At 28.7% G+C, this 24021-nt stretch overlaps 2 protein-coding genes across 2 annotated transcripts in view; both read left to right on the top strand.

Moving 5' to 3' along the window:
- The first annotated feature begins 8215 nt into the window (after positions 1-8215).
- On the top strand, positions 8216-12947 carry LOC126742243 (specificity protein transcription factor 3-like). Its single transcript, XM_050448871.1, has 2 exons — positions 8216-8367; positions 11589-12947. Exons 1-2 carry the CDS (start codon positions 8284-8286, stop codon positions 12600-12602), a joined length of 1098 nt encoding a protein of 365 aa, XP_050304828.1. The 5' UTR covers positions 8216-8283; the 3' UTR covers positions 12603-12947.
- Positions 12948-18520: 5573 nt separating this feature from the next.
- The window catches only part of LOC126742208 (transcription factor Sp9), a 162274-nt gene continuing 156773 nt past the window's right edge, over positions 18521-24021 (top strand). Inside the window, exon 1 of the mRNA XM_050448806.1 lies at positions 18521-18878. Coding sequence (XP_050304763.1) covers positions 18828-18878 — 51 coding nt within the window. The 5' untranslated portion in view covers positions 18521-18827. The remainder of the gene's footprint in view (positions 18879-24021) is intronic.

Genomic DNA, 24021 nt, shown 5'->3' with positions numbered 1-24021 from the left:
GTTTTTTTTACCGAAAAACCCTCTCAGAGTAAAATTAAAAAGGACAAACTAATAGACTTAATTTTTTTTTCTTAAGACTTTAGATTTTTTTTAAATTAGACTGTGCTCGTTTATACGAGTCATTTAAAAATAAATTTTTGGACAAACAGGTTGATTTTCTTAATTTCTGAAAATCGCACTGTACCTTAAGAATATAAAATAAGACCCTTAATTTTTTTTCAAAATATTCATATATTTTTTAGAATTTAGTAGACTGAATCGCAGAAAGTGCAATTTAAAAATCAATTTTATTTAATTTATCGTCTACCTCTGACAGGATATTTCTGGAACCGGGATGCTGTTTCTGGATTACCGAGACCATTCATGGACAAACCGGAGTGTCCTGATACAGTTATGGTCAACTTATACTTTTAGTAAGTAATCTCTAATTTTTTTAAATGTTTAGTTTTTTAACTTTTTTTTTTAATTTATGATTTTTTAATTGACAATTTTTAAATTTTTAAACTTGAATTTTTAAACTTTTAAATTTTTGATTTTTTGAATTTTTGATTTTTTGAATTTTTGAACTTGTAAATTTCTAAATTTTTGAATTTTTAAGCTATTAAATTTGTGACTTTTTGAATTTTCGAGTGCCTGGCTTTTGTACATTTTTAATTTTTCTGACAATGTAATTTTCAATTTTTTTTTAATTAATAATTTGGTGTTTTATACTATTTAATTTGTTGTTTTTTAATTCTTTATTTTTAAGGTTTCGAGTTTTGATAATTGTAAATTTATATTTTTTACAATGTTATTGTAATTTGTAGGAACCAAATAATAATTTTTATTTTTTGAAATATTCAATAAGTTATTCTTTTATTTTGAACCTACTTTTTTATTATTTTTTAAAATTTCGTATTATAAGTCCAAAATTTTCTTTTTTTGAATTTTGAATTGATTTTTTGAATATTTAAATTTTTTTAATGTTCGCATTTGATATTTTTATTGCTTACTTATATAGCATTTTTACTGACTAAATATGTTGTTGAGTTAGGCTTATGAATAATGAATGATTGTGTAAAATGTTTTCTAATTAAAATTAAAATATACTATAAATGTTAATAAAAATAAAAATTATAAATGTTTTAATTGAGAAAAATGGTTGTTTCAGTTCAATTTGGGCAAAACATTGAAATCTCTTTCACATTTATTTATTTTTTTAGAAAGTGTCAGATGATATATATAATAATGAATATATAATGTACTTATATGATAAACAATATATAATGAATGTATTTCGAGATTTTTTCTGCATTCAATTAATAATGATAATAATAATGTTTATTTATTTAGCATATTGCCACATACAAGTACAATAATATATATTATAATTTTACAAACCATATTTATAATATCTTGATAAAACTAGTAAATAAAAAAATTAAAAATAAAAGTAAGCAAATAAATAATAAAAGAGTAAAATACAACGTTAAACTACACAAATATTAAAATTAGATATACATAAAATTAGGTTTAAATTATCTTATATAACTACATTTCTTAATATTATTTGGTAACTTATTAACTTCGATTAACTATTTATAAAGAATAGAATTCAGCACTTCGCTATAATAGCATCTATAATAATATTAATATATTTATTTAGCATATTTGCCATATACATGGTAATAAGGCAAGATTCGAGAAACTACAAACTCATAATTAACAATATAAAACCTAAAACTAGTGTGTTAAAAGTGTAAAAATAAAAGGACAAAGCAAGACAATTATTAAAATATAAAACACTTACATAATATGTATATGTCTTTTTAATATTTTTCGAAATATAATTAAGCTTTTACAGTACTTTATATTAATGTAATATTATTATAATCATTATCTTCTAAAATCCAAGAAAATTTCCAAAAAATAATTACCCTTATCTATTTCTCTATTAAAATTATCACAGATGTTCAACTATCACAGTTTCACAAGAATGATCAGGTCTAAACCCTGACTAATTTGTTGTTAAAATATTATTTTTATCACAGTAAGTTTGAAGCTGAATTTTTAGAGTTAATTCTAGAAGTTTTTCGTAAACTGGCACAGTATTAATAGGCCTAAACTCACTTGCCAGCCTTGTAATTATATTCGCCTAATATAATATATTTTGAAAATCATTATTTTTCTTTTTCAATTTTTGTTCCACCACTGGCCTGGGTAATACCAACATAAAAGGGGCAATAAAATCCCGAACAAAAAGAAACAACGTTGATTGTACCGTAACAGTACCGATACTTTGTATATTTGAAGGCGTGAAACGCGATGTAGAACTGACTTAAAGGCGAACTGACGACATTTATGGCAGGGATTATGTGCTCTTATACATCGGAATTACTACTGTGCGGCCGAAAGCAATGTTGTAAACACGTGGGGGGCGGTATGAAGTCACCCGGCAGATTATTGGCTTTTAGGATGCCTAGTTAAGGGTTTTTTTATAATACGCCCAATAATATTACATTATTATCTTAAATAAAAGAAAATGCCTCTATAGTTATAGTCTCTAAGTGCTGGGTTTACTTTATTTTTTAATAGCTAAAAGAGGATTTCCTCCAGTATTATCCCCATGGGAGTAGATAGCTTCTTTTTGTAACCAGGTTTCTAAAAGTGCATAGATGTCTTAGAAACAATCTACTAGTGATGCCTCGGGTATTTTTCATTTACTAGGCAAGGTATTTTTAATACACGCGAGTTCTAGTTCACAAGAAAAACTTTTTAACGCTTATAATAGCGATGCTACTGAGGCTACTATAATACTGAAGCTTTCGTTCAAACAGGAGTGAAAAACTGGAAAAATTCAAGAAATTTGAAAGAGGCTACCTACAGTTCAAAACACAGTTGTTTTTAATTGGAAAAAAAGTCAGCAGTAAATAGCATACTATATCAAATAAATCGTTTGCATAGAAAATCAATTAATAAAAATAAGGAATGATGAAAATAGGATATGATTTTCGTATTTTAGGAGCAACAGACACTAAAAATAAAGGTAGTTGGATTTAAAATTATTATTGCACTCAAAAATTTGTTTGTTATAGAAGCAAAAAGTCGCAAAACGAATTATTTAATTTAATTGGCAAATCGATCAGTCAAGATTTAGTACAAGAAGTTAATAGTGCTAGTTGTTTCACTTTAATTGTGGATAAGACCACTGATATAAACATGAAGAGGAGCATTAGGAATACTCTTTTAGGCGATCAAATTTCTTGAATTCTTCTCACTCGGAAGAGAATTAAGAGTGCTTAGAAGATACTTCCAGGCACTTAAACTCTTGGAATATACTCCTCAGTAACCTTTAAAAGATAGTAAAGGTGGCTCAAGTTCCGTGAATTGACTCTTAGTCTACCCTGTGTGTGCCTGGAGGCCCTAAAATTACTGAAATTGACCCTCCATTAATTTAATTTTATTACATTATATTCGTAATATTACACATAGTGTTTTTACAAGTTAATATAATATATACAATATTTATAAAACAGTTAAATTAGGTCATTAAAATTGTTATTTAGGTACTCTTCAAATGAATAAAAAAAAGACTTTTTTAATAAATAGTTTTTAATTTTTTAAATAAAAGCTTGTTCATTAAGTTCCCTAACCTGCAATGGTAACACATCAAAGTCAAACATTGCAAGATGAATACACATGGAAAAGTGAGGATGCCAAGAAAATGCCCAAACCAGTCATAGCCCTTATGCACCTACGCTGTAAACCAGATATCTTCTCCCCATGGGTAGAGTGACCCCAGTTCAGCACAGCATATGACATAACGGAGCTAAAGTAGCCATGATAAGCCAACAACAAAACTTCCCTTGATACAGAGCTGAATAGATTTCTTATTAGAAAGGTTATTTTTGATAACTTAGATGCCAGCTGAATAATGTGGTTTTCCCAAGTGAGACCAGAGTCAAGAAGTACAACCAAGAACTTTACAGATTCATCCTGTGGCGGATCTATTCTAAAAGTACTTAGAAAATTCTTACAGGCATTACTGGCCCAATTGACTCTGAGATTAGTCTTAAGTGCCTGGAAGAGGCTTAAGAGTACCTAGAAGACACTTAGAGGAAGTGAAGTTAGGTGCCTGGAAGAGTACTTAAACGATACTTCCAGAGACTCAATTTCCTCGAATTGATTTTCCAATAACGTTTAAGTGCCTGGACAGACTTAAGAGTATCTAGAGTATTTAGAAAATACTTATAGGCAGGAAAAGCATTCACTTTTTTTATTTGCATTTTAATTTAAGAAATTTATTTATATAATAAACTATGTACAACACAAGCAACAAATAATAATATAAAAAATAACCAAATAACAAATTGAAAGAAGAGAAAAAATAAAAACCGTAAGTCACGGTCTCAAAATATATTTTTTCTTAAGTGACTTTTTTTTTTTACTGACAGTACTAGGCAGGTCATCTCGTGAGCGTTTTTACTAGGTTACAAGGGCTGATAATGGTTTTTTAAGCGAAACATGTAACCTTCAGGACATACAAAAGAAAAATAAAATATTTTGAGACCAAGACTTTTTTAACAGCTAAAAGAGCATTTCTTAGATTACTCTTAAGTGCCTGGAAGAGCATTAAGAGAATTCGAACGATACTTCCAGGCACTCGAATTCTTTGGCTTTACGTGCCTGGAAGAGACTTAAGAGTAACTAGAAGACACTTACAGGAAGTAAAGTTAAGTGCCTGGAAGAGTACTTAAACTCAATTTCCTCGAATTGACTTTCCAATAAACTTTAAGTGCCTAGACAGACTTAAGAGTATCTAGGGTATTTAGAAAATACTTATAGGCAGTAAAAGTGATTCACTTTTTTTGGGTCACTAAGTAATAAATGCCTAATTTGTTGCAATATTCTATGTTTACCTTGTTTCTTCATCTACATGTTTTTATATTCATAGTATGTACCTATATAATAATATGTATTCTTGTTAAGTCAAAAAAACAATTTTGTTTTGGTTTTTGTAGCTCATTTTTATTTAAGAAATTATTAATAACTTTATATTATTAAAAAAAAAAATTACGGACATTTAGGCATTTTTATCAATTCCACTATTTCTATAGTCTACTTATTCCTATATTGGAATATAATATATTGGAATATCCTATACTGGCACTTTATGAAAATTATTGTGTTTTAGGTAAGCTTTATGTTCATTAATTCTTTTAATGGTCTACAGATTTCACCTATGTTAAATTTACCTTAAGAGTACAAGGAAGTTTATACACACTTTAATTTAATTAATTTTTATTAAAAAGTCTAGTTTTTGTTAATGGATATCGTAATGTATTTTGCGACTTAAAAATTATTGGATGCTTAGAATTAAAATTAAAATACCTGTTACTAATTATGAATTCGTCACAACAATAGAGATAACTTAAATAAAATAAATATAATTTTATTTGGTATTAAATGCCCATTCCATTTACCCTAAAAGGCAAATATTAGCTAAAGCTACCTTTATCTCTTAACTTTAATAAAAGTTACAAATTTTGATAAGCAAGTAGTAATATAAAAATTAATCAAATAACAAATTAAAAGAAAATAACAATAAACCAATTAAAGGCATGTATAAATCCATAGAAAAAAAAATTATGGTTAAAACCTTTGATGTGACACTCAAATTACGAGACAGTTTTACCATTAACCAAAAATTCTTTTTTTACTCTTGAGACGTTTTAACATAGACAAACAGTCGGTTTTAATTTGCTCCTGAAGATGTTAACATCGTAAGCGAAACACGTGTCGAAAGTCGCAAATATTCCTCCAAAAACAGAGTTTATTAATTATTTTGAGAGCGAAAAATTGAAATTGATAAATTCAAAAAAAGGTCTAATCATTTTGTGTATAACTATTTGAGAAAGAAGGTGTGTCATGGTGAGCCAATGTCAGTCTTATGTGTCATATCTCTATTATAAATTGCATTTCTTGAAATTATTTTCTTCTTTGATTTTTATTCTCTGTAACCAAACTTGACATTTTTAGACACTGCAATCGATGGATTAATTTAGACACATGATTATATTTTTTTAAATTGCACACAAGTCGACAACACGTTTTTTAAACACGTTACAGTCTTTGCTGGAATATTTCATGTAGACAAGAATAGTAAACGATAAAACAGTCATTTAAAATGAATAACACTAACGATACTGAGAGTCATTGTTAGCATAGAACAAACGTATACGCAAATAACATCCCTGCAAGACAGCACTAATTATCCTTGGAATCTTAAACAAGAATCAATAGTTAAACCTTGATGCTCTCAGCAGAAGCGAAAGGGGTAATTATCAATTTTCAATAATAGCACGACGATTTTTAATGGCAAAAAAAAAACTTTACTTTTATTACCATTAATATTAAAATTTCGTTTTTTCAAGTAGCGCAAGATTAAGTTTAGGTCTTTATGTATACTTTCAGAAGCCGGTTCTACATCAAATGAATCAAAATAATAAATTAACTCGGTATCGTCAGCGTACTCTTACACCTTAGATTTCTTTACGACTAAAGGAAGACTTGAAGTACTTAAAAAAAGAATAACTTCATTGGAACCATAAAATTTTAACTTGTTAACTAACAAGTCATGATCCATTACATCGAAAGCTTTTTAATAATCTAAGGCAACTAAAATGCTACTTATATCCATTTAAGTTATGCATAAGTAGGGATAATTCAGAATTATTTCAGAAGGACACAATATTGGAGGTCTTAGAGGCTCATTGAGAAACTATCGATAAAAAGTCTTTTTATTATGTAAATAGATCATTCAGCCAACATAAGAAAAAAAAATAATTAAAAAATAGAACCCTAAGGAACTCCAGAAATTGTGTGTTTCGAATCTGAGTGATTGTTACTGACACGTACTCGTTAATTTATTCCAGAGATAGGCCTTATAACTAACAATTCATGATCCATTACATCGAAAGCTTTTGAATAATCTAAGGACAATAAAATGTTAGTTATATCCAAATCAAGTACATTTTCATCTCTGTCCAATGATTTAGTGCACTCAACTGCCTGGAAGAAATAAAGGTATTCTTCCAGGCAACTGATGTAAAATAAGTGTCTTATTTCTCTCTCTGTCCAATGATTGAATGCATTCAACTACCTGGAAGAAATACAATTTTGTTCCCAAACAGTTGACTTATAGGCTCTTTTTCTTTCTGTTAGGTAATCAAGTATAATTTCATCTCTGTCGAATGATTGAGTGCACTCAACTGCCTGGAAGAAATAAAGGTATTCTTCCAGGCAACTGATGTAAAGTGTCTTATTTTTTCTCTCTCTGTCCAATGATTGAATGCATTCAACTACCTGGAAGAAATACAATTTTGTTCCCAAACAGTTGACTTAAAGGCTCTTTCTCTTTTTGTTAGGTAATCAAGTATAATTTCATCTCTGTCGAATGACTGAGTGCACTCAACTGCCTGGAAGAAATAAATGTATTCTTCCAGGCAGTTGATTTAGACTCTCTTTCTCTTTCTGTTAGGTAATCAGTTATGCATAAGTAAGGATAATTCAAAATTAAGTCACAATGACACAATATTGCGGGTCCTGGGGGCTAATTGAGAGTCTATCCATGAAAAGTCTTTTTATTATGCAAATAGACCATTCAGCCAACTTAAGAAAAAAAAATAATTAAAAAAAAGAACCCTAAGGAACTCCAGAAATTGTGTGTTTCGAATCTGAGTGATTGTTACTGACACGTACTCGTTAATTTATTCCAGAGATAGGCCTTATAACTAACAATTCATGATTCAGTACATCGAAAGCTTTTGAATAATCTAAGGCAACTAAAATGTTACTTATATCCATTTAAGTTATGCATAACTAGAAACAATGAAAAATTATTTTACACTGACACAATATTGGAGGTCCTAGAGGCTCTTAGAGAGTATCGATAAAAAGTCTTTTTATCATGTAAATAGACCATTCAGCCAACATAAGAAAAAAAAATTAATTAAAAAAAAGAACCCTAAGATCATCCAAAAAACGTGGTCTCATCTCGGTAACGATCCTCCCGCGGGGGTTGCCTTGCCAACCCCTGGGCGAGTTCCGGGGGGAGGTAAAACGGCGCAGCCTCACGCGCAGCCACGCCCCGTTCGACTCGTCGCCCCGGTGTTTAAGATCCTCGGTTACAGCCGCAATCTCGACTCACTCCGATTATTAGTGAAACGAGTGGCGCATAGATAAGAAGGTTAAGTGTTAGTTTTGTGTGTGTGTGTATGTGTGCGAAATTTCGTTTGGACAAGGATGATGGCCTCCTCTTCTTCTCAAGTCGTGCAGTATCCAAGCAACGGGGGATCTGCGCAGTCGCATCACCACCACCATCATCAGGTGCGTGTCTTGTAATGATATAGTGTTTGGTTTCTCGCGGTTTTATGGTGCGACAACCTGCTCATTATCAGATATCGGATTTGTATATGGTTTTTTATTAAAGGGGAGGGGGTGGTTGACGTTGATGTTCATTTATTAATTTGAAAAAAAAATCATTAAGCCAGAACATACATTTAATAAAATAATATAATAAAGGCTTATGGTGAGTCGTGTCCATTTAAGTTATGCATAAATAAATGCACTGATGCAAATTTTTGTTTTTATTTGAAACATTTAAATGATTTTATTTCTGATTATTGGCATTTTCTTCATTGACTTATTGCCACTACTTCTTTTTAAATAATTTATGACTTCATTAAGTCAAGGCCAAGAAAATTTCCTAATTTTAATTTGAAGTAGAATTTTTTGATATTTAGACTTTTATAATTTTTTATTTTGGATATATATCATTTTTTTATGAAAATATGTCACTAAAAGCATCTAATTTTAGGTTTCTTACGAGGCTATCCACGATTTTGATAATTACTTTTTAATCAGAACAAGTAACCCAATGTTATATGCAATTTATTTGCTTAAACACAAATAATTTAAAAATGTGGTTCGTATCGAAAAAAAAAATTATACGGATGAAATAAATAAAAAATAACTGCGTTTAATTAATTACTTTCTATACTATGATGACCAAGAAGGATTTGAATATATTAAACAAATAACAATTAAAGTTATAGCAATTAAGTTGTAAATCACTGAGGAACTTTCAACCTAAGAATCGAACCAGGACGAAAATTTGTATTTTTTCTAGTTTTCATCGTTTTTTTATTTATCTTTTTTATTTGCTCAATAATTTCAATCAGTTTATTATTAAAATACTCACAATCGTATTTGATTCATTTTTAATTTTTTTTAATTTAAATTTTTTTTTATTAGCATTAATTTTAACTTAACCAAAAGTACCCTAACTGATGGCATTTTATTAATGAGTTTTGAATCTGATGACCAGGAGGGATTTGATTATTTAATATATACTAATTATGATTTATGGTAAGTCGTGTCCATTTTAATTATGCATCACTTACGGAATTATAATTTAAGAGTCAATATTGATAAGTTTTTCATTTAATTTGTAAATTTGTAATTTTCGTCCTGGTTTTAATTTTTCCTTTTTTATTTGCTATTATTGAGAGTCCTTTAAGCGACATATTTCTTATAAAAGAAATATAGTACACTACATACAAAATTGAGTCTAGTCTTTGTTTTTTAATTAAAAAAAAAGAAAATTTTTTCAATTTATTTTTTAAAATTTTTTTCGCTTTTTTTATTAAAAATCAATTAAATGACTTATTTTCACTATTTTTTTTTAAATTTTTATGACTTTATTAATTCAAAATTATGAATCTCCTACAAAGTAAGTAATTTTCTATTACATTTTCTACCAATTAGAATTAAGAATAAAATTTACATTTGGATTTTTTTTTAAATTTTGGGTATATTTAATATTTAATGAAAATTTGATTTGAACACATTAAAGAATGGCACTTGTACGATTTAATTAATTAATTTTGATTCTTTGATGCCCAAAAAAGAATTCAATAAATAATAATTAAAGCTTATAGTAAGTCGTATCCATTTAAGTTATGCATACCTTAAATAGTGAATGTGTACTTAAGTAATGATTTTAACCAGTAATTCAATTTGAATGATTTTTGTGAATTTGAGGTAAAAATTTGTATATTTCCTTCTAGTTTTCATTTTACTTTATTATTTTTTTTATTTGCTATCATTAATAATCTTCTAAGAGAATAATTTCCACAAATTTTTTATTTTTACAAAAATCAAACTTTAATCGTTTGATTCTAATTCTTTTGAAAATTATTTAATTTTTGTGCTCTCTTAAGAATGGTAATTAAAATTTAAATTTTTTTTTATTTACAATCAATATTGTTCAAATAAAGTATATTCAACACAAGAAATACTTAAAAAACAACTTTTTTAGGACATTTTATTTTTATTTTCTTAATTTATTTGGTTATCAGCAATATCTTAATAATTTTATAAAAAATTACACAGTATTATTTATAAATTATTCCAATTAACACATATATCCTTGTAAAGCTTATGCCACATATAATTAAATTATGCATAAATTATTAAAATTGCCTGAAATTCAGTTTTGATGAATCTTTTAATTTTAAGTTAAAAATTTGTATTTTGGTGCCCGTTTTTAATTTATTTGTATTAATTGCTTTTAAACGAATTATTCATACAAACTATTGATTTTTATCAAAATATGATTTTCAGCCTTTGATTCACATTCTTATTTTTTTAAATTTTGTTTTTTTTTAATTTGTCAGCAATAATAATCTTTAAATAAAATATTATATTTTGAAAAAGAAACACGATTGGTTACAGACAAAAGTTTAATTTAAATACTAAAAAATAATTAACTTATATAAAGGTAAACAGATAATTGTGTAATAAATTGCACTTGAAACTATAGATATAGTCAGAATGTTTTAATGATTTCATACTAATTATTTACATTTATTAGCAGCATTTTTTTTCTGTAAAACGTATGGCTAGTCATATACTTTTATATTATGCATAAATAATTTACATCATAAGGAAATAATTTAAGTTTATATATGGTTAAGTTTTTGTTGCTTTAATTTTAATTTAGACGATAAATAGGCCATAAAACAAAAGCTTAATTTAAATTTTCCATTTAATTTTGAAACTATTTCTTGGTTTTTCAAAAAAACTAGATTCAATTTTTTCTTCTACGATGAATTTTTAAATATGGAAGTTTGGGATTTTTATTGTATAAATTTTGACATTTTATAATTTTTTTTTAAATTTTGATTTTTCATAGCCTATATAAAGATATCATCCTTAAAACGCATATAGAAAACCCAAAAAACCTTATTTTTTCTCACTTTTACCATTTCATTTAATAAAATATACGTAAGTCGTATCCAATTAAGTTATGCACACACAGGCTAAACTTAAGCCAATTACACCCTAAAAGGCCATAGTTCTTACAAAAAAATACTGAAATTTGGTATTTTTTTCTATTCTGCAAAAACCAATCTAAATTTGAAAATAAGGAAAAACAAATTTCAAGAATTCTGACTTATCTTCATAACCGGATTAAAAACGACATTTATTATAAACCATTTTGAAATAAACACTATTCGTTTAATTAACTCACTAATTTTTTCCAGATGTCTCCCTTAAACCTCCTGGCAGCTACTTGCAACCGAATCTACCCGACCCCTTACAGCTCTCATCACAACCAGCTCTCCCCATCCAGCACCACCTCGTGCAGCAGCGATGGCTACGCCACCCAGGTCCCTTTGGACACCACCAGAAGCCCTCTGGACTACTCGCCCCACTACCAAAACCCTTACTCGCACACCTACAACAACTACTGGTTCCAACACTCACCTCCACCGGCAGACATCGCTTCCAGCGGGTACCAACCGCCCCAGAACCAAATGTACACCCCCTGGAGCCATCAGACTGGTTACATGAACGCTTTCGCACCGGTCAAAATGGAATTTCCCACTTATTCTGGAAAAGCTCGCAGGTGCATTAAGTGCCAATGCCCCAACTGTATTAACGAGGAGAACGGACTGAAAAAACCCTCGGCTAAAAAGGTGCATATATGCCATTTCCCTGGTTGTGATAAGGTTTATGGAAAAACGTCACATTTACAAGCACACCTGAGGTGGCATACGGGTGAAAGGCCTTTTGTGTGCAACTGGTTGTTTTGCGGTAAAAGGTTCACCAGATCCGACGAGTTGCAGAGACACCTGAGAACACACACGGGGGAAAAACGGTTTTCGTGTCAGATATGCTCCAAGAGGTTTATGAGGTCCGACCATTTGGCCAAACACGTGAAAACCCATAAAAATGGCGGTAAAACTACTGAGGAAATCGATCCGAAGAAAGTCGTGGAGAAGAATAAGGATAAATTAGTGGATACAGTACCTGAAACGCTTGCTCAAGTGACGTCACATACAGTACCAAGTAATATTAATAATGATAATAATGGTTCGGCAGCAGTTATCACCAGTAACCTACATTACCCGGGCTCACAATCAAGTTACCCGAGAATATCGTCGGCGGTACCACAGAATCTGATTGGTTCCAGTACGAATTTACCACATTACGGTAGTCATCAGCTAATCAATCAACATCATCAGGCGTATTACTCGGAATATGGGCTTATGTAACGTATGGGCTTAATGGGTTTGGCACACTTTTGTTCTGGTAATTGAGATTAGTTTGTGAAATGTTTGTAGGTGCAGGGGTCACATGGCATTTTTGGGTTCTGTGTGGAATTTTAAGAAATTTAAGGGTGTAGTTTAGGCGAAAGGTTTATGAGTTACGGGGTTTTAAAAAATCTTGTTTTTTAAAAATTGTTTGAGGAAAGTGTAGTATGTGACCCATCAAAGTTCTTGGAATTTTATGTGCAATTTGACAGGTTTATAATTTCTATTGTACTCCTGTATATTATGATATTTTCGAATTCCACATAATATTTAAAGAAATTTGATCGGTCACATGCCATACTTGAGATATAAACTGTCAAAAATATTGTCAAAGTTGTCACTGACAGAAGTAAAATAATTTTGAAATTTGGCTTTTTTGACCGCTTCAAATCGATTAATTATATCAGTTTTCGCTTGTTTCAAATAACATATGTCAAAATTGACTGTCAAATGTCAAAAATCTTGAAAATCTGGTAACTGTCGAATTTTTTTACGTTTTCGTTATTAGAATAGGACAGAATAATGAAAAATATTTTATATTTAATTGCCATATATAAATATAAAAAAAATGTTTATATGTATATATATGGCGATTTTCAACTGCTTATATCTCAAAAATCCCTTGACGAAAATCTACAGTGTGAGCCCTCAAATTTCTTGGAATTTCAAGTAAAATCTGAAAAGCTAATAAAATATAGGGGGTTTTATATCAAATAACGAAGTTCCAGTAACCTAAAGATAATAATTAGATTAATTAACCTAATTTTTGGATTACACGTCAAATTTCAAGCCATACTTTGATCAAATAGTTTTTGAAGTATAAAATATAAAAAAATTTAAAACCTCAGTCAGACTTGTTAAAATTTATGACGTTTGACAATTATTGTGTCACCAGGAAAGGATAGTATTACAGTCTGGTGTTCCTTGTTTCCTTATAGTATTGGCGTTATGGCAGTTAAAATGCAAAAAAAGCGAGATTTTCTACTGTTTATATCTGAAAACCACTTGACGAAAATATACAGTGTGACTCCTACAATTTCTTGAAATTTCACATAAAATCTGAAAAACTAATAAAATTTAGGGGATATTATATCAAATAACGAAGTTCCAGCAATCTAAATATATTTCTTTAAATAAAACTCTATTTATTATGAAATTTAGAGATTTCACGTAAAAATTCAGGAAATTTGATTTCTGACGTTCATTTTAATTTCCTGAAAGAATTATTCTTTAATTTCGGGCATTTATGATAAATTTTTAGTCTTTTTAGAAAATTGTATTTAAAATAGAATTTTATATTTACCTAAATTGCCTGGAAAAATTAATATTTTTTCGTCCAGGCACTTAATACGCGTGGGAAAAATTCCTTAATTGCCTGGAAGGATCTTTGAATAATTCCAGGTATTTACAATTAATTCTCACACTTTTAAGGCAATTATATTTAAAAATTAATTTTTTCTTTGACTCGACTGCTTGGAAAAAAATTTATTTTTTTTGTCCATTTTGTCCAGGCACTCAATGTGCATTGGAAAAATTCCCTTATTGCCTGGAACGATTTTTGAATAATTCCAGGTATTTACAATTAATTCTCACACTTTTAAGGCAATTATATTTAAAAATTAATTTTTTCTTTGACTCGACTGCTTGGAAAAAAATGTATTTTTTTGTCCAGGCACTCAATGTGCATTGGAAAAATTCCCTTATTGCCTGGAACGATCTTTGAATAATTCCAGGTATTTACAATTAATTCTCACACTTTTAAGGCAATTATATTTAAAAATTAATTTTTTTTTTGACTCGACTGCTTGGAAAAAAATGTATTTTTTTGTCCAGGCACTCAGTGTGCATTGGAAAAATTCCCTTATTGCCTGGAACGATCTTTGAATAATTCCAGGTATTTACAATTAATTCTCACACTTTTAAGGCAATTATATTTAAAAATTAATTTTTTCTTTGACTTGACTGCTTGGAAAAAAATGTATTTTTTTGTCCAGGCACTCAATGTGCATTGCAAAAATTCCCTTATTGCCTGGAACGATCTTTGAATAATTCCAGGTATTTACAATTAATTCTCACACTTTTAAGGCAATTATATTTAAAAATTAATTTTTTCTTTGACTCGACTGCTTGGAAAAAAATTTATTTTTTTTGTCCAGGCACTCAATGTGCATTGGAAAAATTCCCTTATTGCCTGGAACGATCTTTGAATAATTCCAGGTATTTACAATTAATTCTCACACTTTTAAGGCAACTATATTAAAAAATTAATTTTCTCTTTGACTGCTTGAAAAAAATTGTATTTTCTTGTCCAGGCACTCAATGTGCTTTGCAAAAATCACTAAATTGCTTGGAACAATCTTTAAATAATTACAGGCATTTATAACTTAGTCCTAAGGTGATTAAGAATTTTTTTAAGGCATACTAAATGCCTGGACGAAAATATATTAATTTTTCCAGGCAGTCAAATAAACATTCTGCCCTGGAAAAAATTGACGGCATATAACGAGACAAAAAATATGCATTTTTGGCAGAACAAAAACACAAATAAACAATTTACCAAAAGAAAACAGCGATCTTTAATCATTTTAAAACATTTACATTTTTTGGTCCTCCGAGCCGGATTTGATCCGAAACACAATTGTTCACCGTGTATAAAAAATTCGGTTATAAACTAATGTTCATATTAGTTTAAAGGGTCGCCAAATAATTAAATAAATTTTTTTTGGTTCTTTGAGCTGGATCTTCCAGTGAATTTCTGAAAAAAAAAATCCAGCATAAAAGCGTAAGAATCTGAGATAAAATTTGATACTAAAATACGAGACTGGTCAAGAAATTCATTTTTATGTTTACTTGCATACGTGTGTTACATGTGTTCTTCTTCAGCATCTCCGGTATAAAAAGGAACACAATTTGCCAAAAAAAATATCGATTCTTAACCATTTAATAAAGTGTACATTTTTTGGTCCTCCGAGCCGGATTTCTGGATCAATATACTGAACAAGAGCTTAAGAGTTTCTAAAAATAATTTCAAATTTTACGTGGAATCTAAAAATTATATAATAATTAATAGAGTTTTCTTAGGCGAAATATTTTCAGATTACTGGAACTTTATTATTTGAGGTTATACTGCCTATATTTTATTAGTTTTTTAGATTCTACGTGAAATTCTAAAAAATTTGAAAGGAATTAGAAGGAAACTTGCACTGTATATTTTGGTCAAATAATTTTTGAGACATAAACAGTTGAAACAGTTTGAATGAATTCTTTTTGTTATTGGTTAAGTCAACAAAAGATTACTTTAAGTTTCCTGGAAATATTTAAAGATTCTTCTAGGCAATTATAGAATTTTTCCAAAGCATATTGAGTACCTGGACGGAAAAATTTTAATTTTTCCAGGCAGTCAAGTAAATGAAAAATTAATTTTCAAAAATATTTACCTGAAAAGAGTAAACATTAAAAGCAAATACCTGGAAAATCTAAAGATTCTTCCAGGCAATTCGAGAATTTTTTTCAAGGCATATTAAGTGCCTGGATAAAAAAATAATAATTTTTCCAGGTAGTCGAGTACAAGAAACATTAATTTTTAAATATAATTGCCTGAAGATAGTAAGAATTACTTGTTAATGCCTGAAATTGTTTAAATATTCTTCCAGGCAATTAAGGAATTTTTCAAAGCATACAAAGTGTCTAAAAAGGGTACATGACTGCCTGGAAAAATTAATATTTTCCTATCCAGGCATCTAATAAACCTTAAAAGAATTCCATAATTTCCCGAAAGAATCTTTAAATAATTCCAGGCAATTTAACGTAATTCTTATCTTTCGCGCATCACTTTTCTTTGACTGTCTAAATTCATGCAAATTTCAAAACAAAAATAGTTTTTGACATTTAAAATGTCAAACATTTTGACACTTGTCACCTGTCAAAGTTTGTCACGTTTCACGGCTTTAGTCCTCAGCAAGGGACAGAAGACTATTTTTTTAATATATCAAAAATAATGTTCAAAATGACACAAAAAAATAACACGAAAGTTTGAGCCCATAATATTAATATAAAGAGGTCTATCAACTTCAATTTCTATTTATTCTCTGTCATTTTTGCGTCAAAATTATCAAAGTAAAAAAAAATTTGCACATATATTTATAGGAAATTAAATTCCCTATAAAAAACTTCTCTTTAAAATTTTTTGCTAAATAAGTGGTTTTCGAAAAACGTAGCTTTAAACATAGATATATTTATTCATTTACCTTTTTTATATTGGAATCTTATAACTAAGAAATAAATATATAGAAAAGAGCAGTAAAGGAATTTAATGCTCTACAAAAGGTATTGAGGTTTTCATTATAGGAGCGCCTGGACTAAAAAAATTATTTCCCTATAAAAGTCTGATTTTTAAACTTTTGATGGTCACTGGAATTCGTCATATTCTGTCTCTTTTTATCTCATATTAAACTGATCTCCTGTTGTCATCAAGATGCAAACCAGTGCATCTTCTAACGATTTTACATAAAATCAAAAGTTATTCACAATTAAGGCATAATATTTACTATGACTAAAATTGTGAATAACTTTTGAAAAAGTGATTTTATGTAAAAACGCTAAACGTGCTTTTTTAGTACATTAAATTCTCTTTTAGAATCCATATTATTTTTTTTATTAAATAACGAAATTCCAGTAGTCTAAAGATATTTCACTCAATGATGCTCTTAGATTCCAAGTCCTTTAAAGCCATTTGTTACTTCAATATTGCGATTTTTAAAGAATTATGGCAAATAAAGAGCACAAAAAAATTGCCTTAAAATTTTCAAAAAATTCAGTAAACTTGATTGGCAGCTGTTTTGAAAACCAAAAAACTTATCACTAAATATCTCCAGAACTGTTCAGTACTACCAAAAATCATTGTTTTTTTTTTACAAATATAACTAACAGGCAAATATTCCTTAATATTGCGGAAGGTTGTTGGGTGGGGTCAGAAAAAAAAATGTATTTTAATTATAACTTAAGAAACCTAGACTTAGTGTCCTGAGGATCACTTAATATAAGTCGAAACGTCGACATTTAGGTAAACAGGTTTCTGTTTTATTTCTGACCCCACCCAACAACCCTCCGCAATATTGAAGATATTGGGTCACAAACACGAAACTGAAAATATTTTTTCACAGCTATAATTTACAGAACAACTAAAAGATCCTTAGAACTGGCAGTGTTAGCAATAATCTTTTTTTTATATCGATAGTTGTTAAATGTTTGAACCATTATTGTTTTTTACGTTAATAAAAATCCTCTACTTGACCAAACTATGTAATGCAACTCCCCAAATTTCTCGAAATTTCACGTAGATCTCAAAAATGCCATAACACCTAAAGGCTTCCATAAAATTCTAAAGTGTCCATTATCTTAAAAAGAATATTGTCAAGGCAGGTACTTGTCCATAATTATGTGCCAAACAGATCAATAACAGCAAAATCAGGGTCCAATATTGTAAATTTTTTAAAAAGTATTTTGTACATAGCGAATAAATAAAGACATGTTATTGTTTTTTACCTTTAAAAACGTGTTTTTCTCTTAAAACCTTATAAAAACCTGCGCGTCATCCCTCATTAAATTATGCATCGTCAACTAAAGCTCGAGCCTTGACTTGTGCTGCCGCCACACTCCGTGTCGAAACGTTGCATTCTTTCCAAATACACTCAGAGAGGGCACCCCGATCGTCAGCGAAAGATAATTGAGGGTGCTATTAAATGGGCGGGTTCAGCCGATGCATGGCCGCCCTGATAGAGGAGGGCGGCAAAAAGGAAAATAAGACAAAAAATAACGTAAAATTATAGTGTGATATTATGTATGCGCGGTGGGGTATCCAACATACCGTCCTAACCGAGGAAAAAGCCAGTCCGATTTAAGTCAGTTTCAATCAAAACACAATGTACGTTACTTTTCACTTAAATTATTATTGAAAAAAAATTCTACTGGTGGTTTTGCTATTGCTGCTGACGACAGCGCGGTGTCGTCCGCATCCTAATCGTTTTTAATCGCTGGTTTTAATCGGTCGATGGCGCTGCGTACGCGGGTGATGAGGATGGTGTCTTGTTGATGATTAAAAATTTTTTTTTTGGACGTTTTGTGGTGTAGTGTCACGTCGCCTTAAGGATTTTAGTATTGAGGATTGACGTAACCGGCCGTCGAAGTATGGATAGGCAGGACCGCGAGAAGGGAAGGGGATCCCCCGAGTTGTTAGCAGTAAGTGGATTTTTATTATGTAGGAAAAAAATAGTCGATAGTCTTTGAGTGGTAAGAAGCAGGGCATATATGAAAACAATTTTTTTTTTCAATTAATGTTTTTCCGACGGATTATGAGGATTTTTCCAAGTTGTCGATTTTTTACAGGGTTATCCTGCTTAAGAAAACCTATTTTTTTAATTATTTAAACGATATGCTTAAGAGAACTCTTAAGTTTGAAATTTTTAGATTAAGTCCTAAATATCAATAATTTAGAATACTTTGCAGGATATTATACTTTTTGTTTCATGAAAATAGCCTAATTAGTTCTTAAAATAAATTCAAACATGATTTTTGGACATTACAGTATAAAAGGTCTGATATTTCAAAACTTATATACTTGCACTAGTTTAAAACCTAAACAGCATTGATATAAAATACTTGGTCTAATATTATCCTTTTTGTTTCATGAAAATAGCCTTATCAGTTTTCAAGATATTCAACCTTAAACTGAGTGCTCACTCATAAATTAAAACATGATTTATGGCCGTCACTATAGAAAGAGACTGATATTTCCGAAATTTTCACTTGAACTAGCCTAAAGCTTAAACAGTATTGAGAAAGAATACTTTGCTAAATATCATACTTTTGGTTTAATGAAAATAGCCTTATAAGCCTTTAAGGTATTGGACCTTAAATTGAGTAGTCTCCCATAAGTTGAACGATGATTTTGGACATCTCTGTATAGAAAGTCTGATATTTCTTAAACTTCTACTCTGACTAGCTTTAAGACTAAACAATATTGAGACAGACAACTTTATCTAAATAAAATACTTTTTAAAGTGAATGCTCAGTCATAAATTTAAACTTTATTTTTGGTCATCACTGTATAAAAAGCACGGTATTTTCGAAAATTTCACTTGGACTAGTTTGAAGCTTAAATAATGTTATTATAGAATACTTTGCAAAATATTATGCTTGTTGTTTAATGAAAATAGCCTTATCGGTTTTCAAGATATTCAACCTTTAATTGAGTGCCAAACCAATAAGTTTAAACATGATTTTTGGACATCACTGTATAAAAAGTGTGATATTTCCCAAATTTCCATTAATTTGTTGGTTTATTAATAAGTTTTATAATTTATTAAATTTTTAATTTTTTACAAGTAAATTAAATAAGAAACAGGTAAAATTTGGTTTTTTTTAATCCAAAAAACTTCTTAAAAATTAAAAGAATCTAAAATTTTAGAGTATTTGAGTGATATGCATAAGCATTATTAAACTCAAATTCAAGTTTCAAAAGTGCTTTATTGGTCAAAAAAATAAATATAATTTTTGTCACTTGTAACTTTTAAATATCGCCAAAGATTTTAGCATAAACAATATATAATAAAAAATTAAAGTACTCGTTAAATTATTAAATTAAAATCAATGGCATAAAAATGAGAATATTGTAGATATGAAATTTCAAACAGTCTCAAAGGTATTATGGTACAATTCATCCGTATATCGTCTTTTATGTAAGTGACGAATTTAGTGAACCAAATAAGAACTGTTTAGTCTGAAATTCTAAATTTTCTGGTTTTATTACGCAGTTTTGTAATTTGTTTATACAAATAGATTACAAAAAAAAATAGATAGAATTTCTAGCATTCAAAATGTATCAAAAATGGAATAAAACCAAAAGTTTTCGAGTATTTGAGTGGCATGTATAAGACTCTTTAGGATTATGTTTTTTTTATCATATACTTTTATTTAATTATTTAAATCATTTAAAAAACTTGATGATGATGTTGAAAAATTATCTATTTAGACTAAGCATTTGTAAACTATTTTATGTTTATTTTACTATACACTTCTTCAAGGAGTTTGCTCTTTGGAGAACACACCTACAATATTTGGATAGATTTTTCGTTTCCAGTTATACCGAGACTGAACGTGAACAACTTAACACATTTTCTGGATAATGTCCCATATCTAAGTCAAATGATTTTTAAAATATTTTGAATTTTATATAAAAAATTACGTTTATTATCTGGCAATCCAACCTGCCATTACGGGGTATCAATAAGGAATTAAGAAAATTAAACGCAGTTGTAAATATAATATGACCGACTTCATTCATAAAATACTTAGCGGCTTATGTAATTATTTAAATTTGTTTCAAATGAAATAAATTTAAAGTCGGGGAATTTACAAAAAACTGAGAAAAACCCGAAAATGTTGGTATATCCACAATGTCATACCTCAGATGCTTGTAAATTTGAACTTATTTGAATTTTTAAATAATTTATAAATTATTTCATATTTTCACGAATAAATTAGGTAGAATTTTTAGCTTTTAAAATTCAAAATATACAAATTAGTATAAGCCATCAAGTGAAATTTGGCATTTTCTGGTTCTATTAAGGAGTTTAATGATTGATTTGATTTTTTCTTTAAATTAGATCACACAAAAAATGAAGCAGAACTTTAAAGATTTTTAAAAATCGAAAAGTTTAGCAGAAGTTGAATAAAATCTAATAGTCCGGGAGGCAGCGACAGATTTCACTACACCATTTTCTCTCGTTTTATTTTTTGAGCATAAAATATTCAAATAATAACCAACAATAAAATCATCGTCTTCCATTTCAGTTGTACAACATGGGGTTGCAGGAGGGTTGCGATTCCCGCCGAAAATTAATAAAAAAAACTCATAGCCTGCACGAAACTGGGTCTACTCATTATTTTGAACTTAAAATGCGTACAAAATATCGCCTTCCATCTGAATTCCACAACAAACTACGTCTTCCACCGAGTCTTTAGTTTACAAGTGGAAGATTATTATTTGTATCTTTCCGACTATAAAAATAAGCATCACACTTAGTTTCACTTGAGAGGCTATGATTTTTTTTTCTCATTTTTTTTGAACGTATTGATGTGGGTGGAAGACGTAGTTTATTATGGAATTCAGATGGAAGACGATATTTTTTTTGCATTTTAAATTCAAAACAATGACTAGAGCAAGTTTCAGGCAAGAGGCTATGATTTTTTTAAATTAATTTTCCCCCTGCAACCACATGTCGTAAGGGTACAACGGAAGACGTATTTATTATAGTTACATATTATATGAATAACTCGTGCTCAAAAAATAAAGCGGGAGAAAATGAACCGGAAATTTGTGTCGTTGCCTCCCGAACTATAAAGTTTCCAAGTGACCAGAGCCGTTGCGGTTAAAATAATTTATTTATTATGAATTTTTATAAAGTTTTATATTTTTTACAAATAAATTAGATAGAATTTATAATTTTAAAATACAAAATTATTTACCAGAAATTCAAAAATGCCTAGGCATAAGAGCCCTCAAGTCTGAAATTGTAAATTTTCTGGTTTTATTACAGAGTTCTATATTTTATTTAAATAGATCAAAAAAAAAGTTAGAATATGGATCTTTTAAAAATCGTAAAACAATTAGGTCTTTTATAATATTGAATTTTCTTATTTTTATTGTAGATCCTTATAATTTATTTTATTAGTTAAAGAATTTACCAAAATTTTAAAAGCGACATATAATTTTGAAATATTTAAATGAAAAAACGAAAGACTTATGACAAACTTAAAAAAAATAAAAATTTTAAAGTATGTTAATGATATGCCTTATAATAAGAGCCCTTAAGTCTAAAATTCTAAATTGTCTAATTTTACTAAGGTGTTTTATAATTTATTTTATTTTTTTTACAAGTAAATTACATATTAATTAGGAAAAGTTTTGTTTTTTAAAAAGGAAAAAATTACCAAGAAATTACATTTATTCTTAATGATTTACGATTATTACAAATTCCAGTTTATGATTGATTGTATAATGAAGTAACTCTAAATGCATTAGAAAAGATCTACAGTACGATGAGTATTGTAGATATGAAATTTCGAACAGTCTCAAGGGTATCATGGTATAATTCATCCATGTTATAATGTGATTTACCTTAAAGCAGTCTTTTAAGTAAGTGACGAATTTAGTAAACGAAATAAGAGTTGTTTAGTCTGAAATTCTACATTTTCTGGTTTTATTACGCAGTTGTTTGTTACGCATTTATTTATACAAATAGATTATAAAAAAAAATAGATAGAATTTTTAGCATTCAAAAATTTATCAAAAATGGAATAAAACCAAAAGTTTTCGAGTATTTGAGTGACTTGTATAGAAACAAGAGCCAAGAACAAGTTTTCTTTTTTTTAATTTTAATTTTTCTCAAATAAATAATAAAAAACGTTTGTTTTTTAAGGTCGGAGAATATACAAAAAATTGAGAAAAAATCGAAAGTGTTAAAATATCCAAATTATCATGCCTCAGATGCTTTTAAATTTAAATTTATTTGAATTTTCATTTTGTATTGTGGATTTTTATAAATTACTTCATATTTTCACGAATAAATTAGGTAGAATTTTTAGCTTTAAAAAGCAAAAATATTTGGCAAAAATTCAAAATATACAAATTAGTATAAGACATCAAGTGAAATTTAGCATTTTCTGATTCTATTAAGGAGTTTAATTATTTATTTTATTTTTTCCTTGAATTAGATCACACAAAAAATGAAGCAGTAATTAGATCTTTAAAAATCGAAGAATTCACCAAAAATGGTATAAAATCCGAAGTTTTCACGTGACAAGAGTTAAAATATTTTATTTATTATGAATTTTTATAAACCATTATATTTTTTTACAAACTAATTAGATATAATTTATAAATTTAAAATACAAAATTATTTACAGAAATTTCAAAATTTTTGAATATTTAAGTGATATGCCTAGGCATAAGAGCCCTTAACTCAGAATGACCTCCAAAAAGCGTGTCGCTGCCTGTCGAAAAATTGTTAAAACCTTAAAATACCCGCTAATGACAATTTCCATTAAAAACGGGACAGATAGCGCCCAGTAGATGGTATGAAATGTATGTTGGGATTTATTTGTCCCATTGGGGCCGAGAGGGGTTAAGTCTGAAATTGTGAACTTTCTGGTTTTATTAGAGTTCTATATTTTATTTAAATAGATAAAAAAAATATTTAGAATTTAGATCTTTAAAAAATCGTAAAACAAGGGCCTTTCATAATATGGAAGTTTATTATTTTTATTATGGATGCTTATAATTTATTTTATTAGTAAAAGAATTCACCAAATTTTGAAACAG

Source organism: Anthonomus grandis, chromosome 11 (assembly GCF_022605725.1).
Source record: "Anthonomus grandis grandis chromosome 11, icAntGran1.3, whole genome shotgun sequence".
Classification (NCBI taxonomy): Eukaryota; Metazoa; Arthropoda; class Insecta; order Coleoptera; family Curculionidae; genus Anthonomus; species Anthonomus grandis.
Note: the sequence above shows the minus strand (reverse complement) of the source record. Positions and strands in the feature narration are given on the sequence as shown.

What these genes read in the sequence shown, in the direction of transcription:
- LOC126742243 (XM_050448871.1), top strand. Translation starts at nt 8,284, where the DNA reads ATGATGGCCTCCTCTTCTTCTCAAGTCGTGCAGTATCCAAGCAACGGG. An exon ending in ATCACCACCACCATCATCAG is followed by an intron (nt 8,368 to 11,588) that starts GTGCGTGTCTTG and finishes AATTTTTTCCAG; the next exon opens with ATGTCTCCCTTAAACCTCCT.